Source organism: Peromyscus californicus, unplaced genomic scaffold (assembly GCF_007827085.1).
Source record: "Peromyscus californicus insignis strain IS unplaced genomic scaffold, ASM782708v3 Scaffold_20__1_contigs__length_68692818, whole genome shotgun sequence".
In the NCBI taxonomy this organism is placed as follows: domain Eukaryota; kingdom Metazoa; phylum Chordata; class Mammalia; order Rodentia; family Cricetidae; genus Peromyscus; species Peromyscus californicus.
In genome coordinates this window covers 42202119-42209022 of record NW_026294503.1, presented here as the reverse complement: position 1 = coordinate 42209022, position 6904 = coordinate 42202119, and the positions used below count along the sequence as shown (strand labels likewise).

The 6904-nt window shown below is 47.2% G+C and overlaps 1 protein-coding gene across 31 annotated transcripts in view; it reads left to right on the top strand.

Moving 5' to 3' along the window:
• Nucleotides 1–295: 295 nt before the first annotated feature.
• Nucleotides 296–6904, top strand: part of Rbfox2 (RNA binding fox-1 homolog 2) — a 254710-nt gene continuing 248101 nt past the window's right edge. For 8 of the 31 annotated variants that reach the window (XM_052748223.1, XM_052748240.1, XM_052748235.1 and 5 more), the window contains exon 1: nt 296–587. In XM_052748223.1, the coding sequence (XP_052604183.1) occupies nt 408–587 (180 nt within the window). In that variant the 5' untranslated portion in view covers nt 296–407. The remainder of the gene's footprint in view (nt 588–6904) is intronic. The other 23 variants (XM_052748237.1, XM_052748221.1, XM_052748215.1 and 20 more) reach the window with 11 other exon arrangements.

Below are 6904 nucleotides of genomic sequence, written 5' to 3'. Positions count from 1 at the left end.
TCCTCCTCCCAAATAAACAGCCCTCCCCACACCGGGAGCCCGGGCCGCCCCCTTCCTCGCGCAGCCGGCGAGTGCTGAGGGAGCGCGGGACTGAAGGACCAAGGGACGGAGGGAGCGGCGCACGCGCGTGCGAGCGAGCGAGCGTGCGAGCGAGCGAGCGGCCGGCGCGAAGCCGGAGTAGAAGCCGGAGCCCGAGCCGGAGCGGGAGCCGGAGCCGAAGCCTGAGTTGGAGCGGTAGCGAGAAGCCGAAGCCGAAGCGGGGCTCCGGGCCGGCGCGCACGCACGCACGCACGCGGGGGGCGGGGCCGGCGCGCGCCCGCCTGTCGCGACTGTCGGCGCCGAGGCCCAGGGGGGAGGTGGCCTGTCGCGGGTCGCCCGGCTCCCGGAGGCGAAGGGGGCGCGGGCGGATGGCGGAAGGCGGCCAGCCGCAGCAGCAGCCGCCTCAGCTCGGGCCCGGTGCCGCTGCCCGGGGCATGAAGCGGGAGTCGGAGCTGGAGCTGCCGGTGCCCGGAGCGGGGGCAGACGGACCCGAGCCCGGCCTGAGCAAGCGGCCGCGCACCGAGGAGGCGGCCGACGGCGGGATGCAGGTGACGGCGCGGGACGGACGCCCGGTTACGGCGGCGGGCCGCGGCGGGCTCGGGCCTCGGGGCGCCGGGTGGGCCTGGCTGGGGAGTGGGCTTGGGGCCCGGTGCAGGGGCTGTGCTCCCAAGGGGGCCCCCGGAGGCAGCGCGAGGGAGTGGGATTTTCCTTGTGGAGTTGGGGGATTGAGCAGGATCGGGATGCAGTCTGTTTCTTAAGCCCGTCCCCAGTTTCTTGAGAAGTTGGGGCATCCTGGATCTGTTGGTCCTGAGGAGAGCTGTTGGGCCGAGTCGAGAGCGAGGGAAGCTAATGGGAAAGCTCCCGAGAAGAAGGAGACTCCTTTTGGTTTACCCTGGGCACACTGGGATGGGGAAAGGGGAGCGGCATGTGGAGGACAGACTGAAAAGCCAGCCAACTCCTGGAGAGAGCCGAAAGGGGATGTGGCTTAGCTTGTGGGTTCAATCAGTTACACGGGGGAGTCCTGAGAAGTCCGCGGGGTTTGGTAGTGTGGAGGCACCGTGATGCTCAGTAATTTTGTGCAGCATGCTACTAAGTCTGGAGAGAGATATCAGGCATGTCCCTCCCGTGCTTTACCCGTTGCATTCTACATTCGTAGGACGAGTGTCCTGGGGTAGCGGAGAAAATTTATAGGGTTGTTAGGAGGCTGGTTTCTTGAGTTGTGGCCTCAAGGGTAAGCTGACTGATGAAGGTAGGGGATGGCCAAGATATTGATGCTGTCGTTATTACTTAGTTTGAGGAAGGGCTTTAGGATTTGGTCTCTGTTTAGAAAATAATTGGTTATGAAATGGAGAGGCTCATTCAGCAGCAGTGGGATGCTGTTTAATTCTTTTAGAATCGTAGAATGTTAGAGATGGAAGGGGCCAGAGATACCCACCTACTTTTCCACTGCGGGTTCTCAGTCTAATACACTTGGCAGAGTTAAGCAGAATGGCTTATGTGCACTTTCAGTGAAGGGTCAATACTTTGCATCTTTGTGTGTGTGTGGTGGGAAAGGGTGTGCTCAAGTTCCAGCATGTTTTAACAACCTCATTTTTATAGATAGGGAGTTAGAAGTCCTGAGAAGACGAGTGATTTGACTAAAGCCGCCCAGTTCACTGCTTCTAATTCCTATTCCTGTGCTCTCTCCATTACACCACTCTTGGAAATCTCTGCAGTGCTGAAAGACTTCCTGTGCTCTGCCTGACTTCCTGTGGCAGGGAAGGAGCTGTACTTAAAGCCTGGCATGTTTGCTGTGTGCCTCTTGTCTCCTTTGCAGAATCTGCCCTGTTAGCTCCATTGGTTTGGTTAAAAGGGACTCCCTGGCTGTTTATTTTTGAATTCTTTTGTTTGCTGGCTTTTACTTCCCTTAGAAGAAGTCTGTGAGGCAGAGGGATTGTGAAGTCAATCTCGGAGCCATAGAAGAATGGGGAGACAAAGTGAGGTGGGTTAGCACTGGATGATAAAGAGGGATCACCGGATACAGCTGTTGATGGGCATGTTCCCTTGGTGTGTGCACACATCTGAGTACACGTGTAGTCACTTTTTCCCCGCCTCTGTGTTAGTCTTGGTTAATAGTTCTCTTTGCTTTCTCATTCTTTTGCCTGGGGCCTATTGTTTGCTGACTGCTTTTACATTGGCTAAGGATAGTGATACTTGGAAATGGAGTAGTGCATAGGGACTTTGGGATGTTCAGAGGAAGGAGTGAATTAGGTCCTTTGGGTGCAATTGGATAACTTAGAACTATCCCACAGAGAATTATTTTACTCTGTATATTTATGAATATTCTTTACTTTTCCCTTTGTACATTCTTATGATTGTAGGTTTTGGTTTTGTTTTTGAGACGGAGTCCTATTTGTAGCCTAAGTTGGTCTTCAACTCATTATGGTAGCTGAGGATGACCTTCAACTCCTGGACTCCTGACCTTCCTGCTTCTACCTTCCTAGTAGATTTCTGAGATTACAGGCATGTACTACCATGCCCGGCTCATCATAGTAGTTCTCTCTCACACCCTGTCACACAGGTGTTAGCATGGTCATTGACTTAGCTCTCCCTCTGTTTTTAACTAGCTCTGTATTAACCCTGGGGAAAACCCGGGTTTTGGGACCTCTGTTTCTTATTTAGAAAAGTGTTTGTGTAAAGTGATTTCTAGGTTGCCTTCTTGAAAAACATAAGCTAAGTTCCCTTTCCTAACTGCATGTGACCTGGGCAGGGAGACAAATGAATGAAAAGTTAAATAAAAAAAACTGTGGGTGTGTAATGCTTATTTAACTAATGTTTATCAAGCGGCTGTGACACTCTTAGGCACTGGTTTTGTTTGTTTGGTTTTTTTTTTTTTTGAGTTTGCTATGTACACCAGGCTAGCTCTGAATTCAGAGATCTTCCTGCCTTTGCCTCCTGTGTGTTTGGCACTGTTTTAACCCTAGAGGATAAATAAAGAAACCCTACCATTATTGAACCTAATAGCCCATGGAAAGAGACAAATCAGTAGTTTTTCTTAGCTTGTGGGAAAATTAAGTAGAGAAAGAGACAACTTCAGAGATGGTGCAGGAAGGTCTCTCTGTAGGTGACCTTTGAAGTGCAGATGTGGGTCATTCAGAGGTTTTAGGGAAGAGGATTCAGGCCATTCAGTGGTTTAGGGAAGAGGAACCCAGAGGGCTGAGACATTGGGAGAGAAGCAGCTTGGTGTGCTGCATAGGAGGCCAGTGTAGCTGGGACAGAATGAGCAGGCAGGGGCCTTCTCAGGAGATAACATCAGCATTAGACGGGCCTGGAGGCGCTACATAGATATCTTATCTTTATGGATTTGTCTTAGAGCATATATGTATTTTTCTCATATCTGAAGACAGCTAGAGTTTTTTCTGAAGTCATAGCCGGGTCCTTGAAGATTTCCCAACAATTGGCACTATTAGACTTTGTTTTTGCCTGCTGGTATATTTATGCGTATTTATGCTTCATCTTTTATTGTCATTAGAGGCTTTATTGTGCCTGCTTCTTTAGACTGTAAGCTTCTTCAAGGCAGAAACTGTATTTCCTTTATTTATTCTTCATAATACCTGGGTTTATAGTAAATGTTCAATGTCTGTTAAATTGAAGTTGAGATTTATCACTTACAAATAACCTAGGGATTAATCGTGAGATTCCTGAGTGAAGGAACCATCACAAAATTATCAGTGCCCTAGAGTGCAAAGAATTAACTCTCCCCCTCCCCCTCCGAATTCAGTAGTTGACTGAGTTAATTCTACTTACTAAATGGAACTACAACCCTAAACTAAGTTTCAAGGCTGAGTCTTGTTAGGTTAGACCTCCAGCTTTTGGACATCATTACTTCCAAAGTGGAGTTCTGGGGCTTCAGAGTCTGGGCTTGTGTTGTAAGCCCTAGGCTCAGAAGGAACCTGAGGGAGAGAGGAAGACTTAGTGCTTTCTAGAACAGTGCACGAAGCCTCATGAGGGGAGAAGAATCCACTCAGCCTGGGGAAGAGTTAGAGAATTAGAGAAACCTGGACTGTGGAGTTGGAGGAAAGAGATGGAGTTGGTGTGAAAATTGAAGCATGGTGAGAAATGTGGCTATTAAAAATGGAGCCTGGAGATGAAAGCTAAGTGTGTAACATGTGTAGATGTTAGCACATCATCTCACTTTCAGCAAACAGACCGACAGATGCTTTGGGTCAGCCTTTCTAGTGATTGCAAACAATTTAATTATAAAGAATTGTATTTTTATGTAATCTAGGAATTTGGCTGCAGTATAAGGTAAGGTGTATTTTAATTATTACTTATACCTTCAGCAAAAGTCTTGGTGGCAGTGAAAAGTTGGTATGTGATTTTTGTGGCTTAGTAACTGCTTCTGACTATAGTCATCAGTCTAGAGTAGCTTAGTGAGTTCAGCAGTGTGAACAAGTGTGGTGTACATGTATGTGTGTATTAGTGTGTATATAAAAGCATACACTCTGGGGAATGAATCAAAGGCCTCATGAGTGCTTGGTAACTGCCCTACCACTGAGCTACCTCTGTGAGAGTTGTGTGTGTGTGTGTGTGTGTGTGTGTGTGTGTGTGTGTGTGTGTGTTTGTTGTTGTTTTCTTCCAGTACTGGAGATCAAACCCTTGATCATGCTAGGGAAGCATTCTACCATTGAGCTGTATCCCAGCCCTATTTTTATTCTTTATTTTGAGATAATATCTTACTGCTTTGCCTGGGCTGGTCTTGAACTTACTGTGGCCTAGGCAGGCCTGCTATCCTCCTGAGTCAGTCTCCTAAGTAGCTAGTATTACAGATCTTGGCCATCAGGTGTGGGTCGCTGTTTAGTGACTGTAGTAGCCAGAAGGCTCTTCCTGGTCTCAGGGGAGGGCTCTCAGCTATCCTGGTGTCTTTTGAAGTCAGTTATCTTCACATTTGCTCATTTCCAGGTTGATTTCCTTCTAGGTAGGTATCTTTTTGGACCCTTGTTTGGGTTTTTGGTTCTGAAACTGGGCATTGTGTTACTCTCAGTAAAGTTACTCAATAGTGTGCTTTCCTTACAAGTAATTTCGTGGACAGTGTCTCATCTAAATGACGTAAACCTCTTTCTTCTCTGCCTTAGTTTTCTTAGGCAGCCACAACCAAATGTCATTCACTGGTGATTAAACAACAGACATTTCTATCTCACAGCTGTGAACGTCTAAGATGGTGCCAAGAGGTTTGGACCTGGTGAGGGTCTGCTTCATGGCTTGCAAATAGTACCCTCTGGCTATCTGCTGAGGTGGCCTTCAGTCACTCAGTACATCAGGGGTAGAGAAAGTGAGAACTGTGTAATGATATTTATCTCAATGGCCCCAGCCTCAGGACCTCATCAAATCCTAATACTTTACAAAGACTCCCATCTCCAAATGCTATCACTCTGGGAGCTAGGGCATCCACTGAATTTTGGGAGGATATTCAGGTGGAAAAAAATTGAGGCATAGTCAAGGGAAAAAAAAATCACTGGAAATTTTTTTTTTTTTTGAAAAATTTCGGGTTGGGGATTTTGCTCAGTGGTAGAGAGAGCACTTGCCTAGCAAGCTCAAGGCCCTGGGTTCGATCCTCAGCTCCAGAAAAAAAAAAAAGGAAAAGAAAAGAAAAGAAAATTTTCCTTTCCTGTATGACGTGGAAGCCCAGAAATGTAAACCTGGTGATGTATTTGAGTTACAAGTAGAATTAGTCTTCTGGTAACTCAGACTGAGGGGACTGTGTCTCCACTCCCTCTCCTCTTCTAACCACCATGTCATTCTTTTCTCTGTCACATTGACATTTGAACATAACCTAAGCTGACTAAAGATTGAACTTTCTTCATGTTGTTGTAAAGCAGACTAGTACAGACAGGCCTCAGGATTACAGGATGAGGGGAAAGCAGTGCAGAAAATGAGTGTAAATGTGCACAGCACCGGTGGGTGCCCGTGAAGTGTCTCTCAGGCCTTTAGTGGCCATTGTTGGGCTTTAATTGCCGAAACAATTGTGAGTGGACGTGTTTGAATTTTTGTTGTATGTTCGTAAACACAACATCATAAACACCTTTTTCTGGGGCACACTTAAACTTCAAGAAGAGACAGAGGGAAGGAACCATAGAGATGGCGGGAAGGAAGCGGCAGACTCTGGAGCATGAACAGACAGATGGAGCGAGGCATGACGAGTGCATGCCATGTTTAGGTGGCCCCTAGCAGTATTGAGTTTCTTATTCTTTTCCCCTGCCACCCCAGGAGGAGCGGGCAGCTTACATGCTAAGGTTTCATTATCTAATCCATCACAGATCAGCTTGACTAAGCCCATTGGCCGCTGCTGATCTAGTTAGAGTGGTGCAAAGCTGCTTGAGCCAGGATTGGGACAAAGCGGATCAGAACTGCCATGTGAATCCTGGACATATTTCTGTAATTTGGGTTGGCAAAACGGTTTGGAAAATTAACTGAGAGAGCCAGGGAGCAGCAGGGCATTTCTCCCCCACCCCGCAGACATTATCTTAGGGACCCTGAGGAGAGTGTATATGGAGGGTATGTTTCTCTGGAGTATGGCTAAGTTGCTTTGATTATTTGAGCCTGAACTTTAAAAAAATTTTTTTTAGATTTATTTACTTTATGTGTACAAATGTTTGTTTTGCCTGTATGCATGTATGTGTAGAATATGTGTGCCTGTTGAATCTCCTGGAACTGAGGCCACACTATGGCTGCTGGGAATGGAACCCAGGTCTTCTACAAGATCAGCCAATGCTCTTAACCTCAGTCATCTCTTTAATTCCTGAGCCTGAATGTTTTTTGATTATTAATGTTTTTTAGCAGCATTTGGAAATTTAATTTGTTATCATCTGGTTGTGTCTGACCTTTC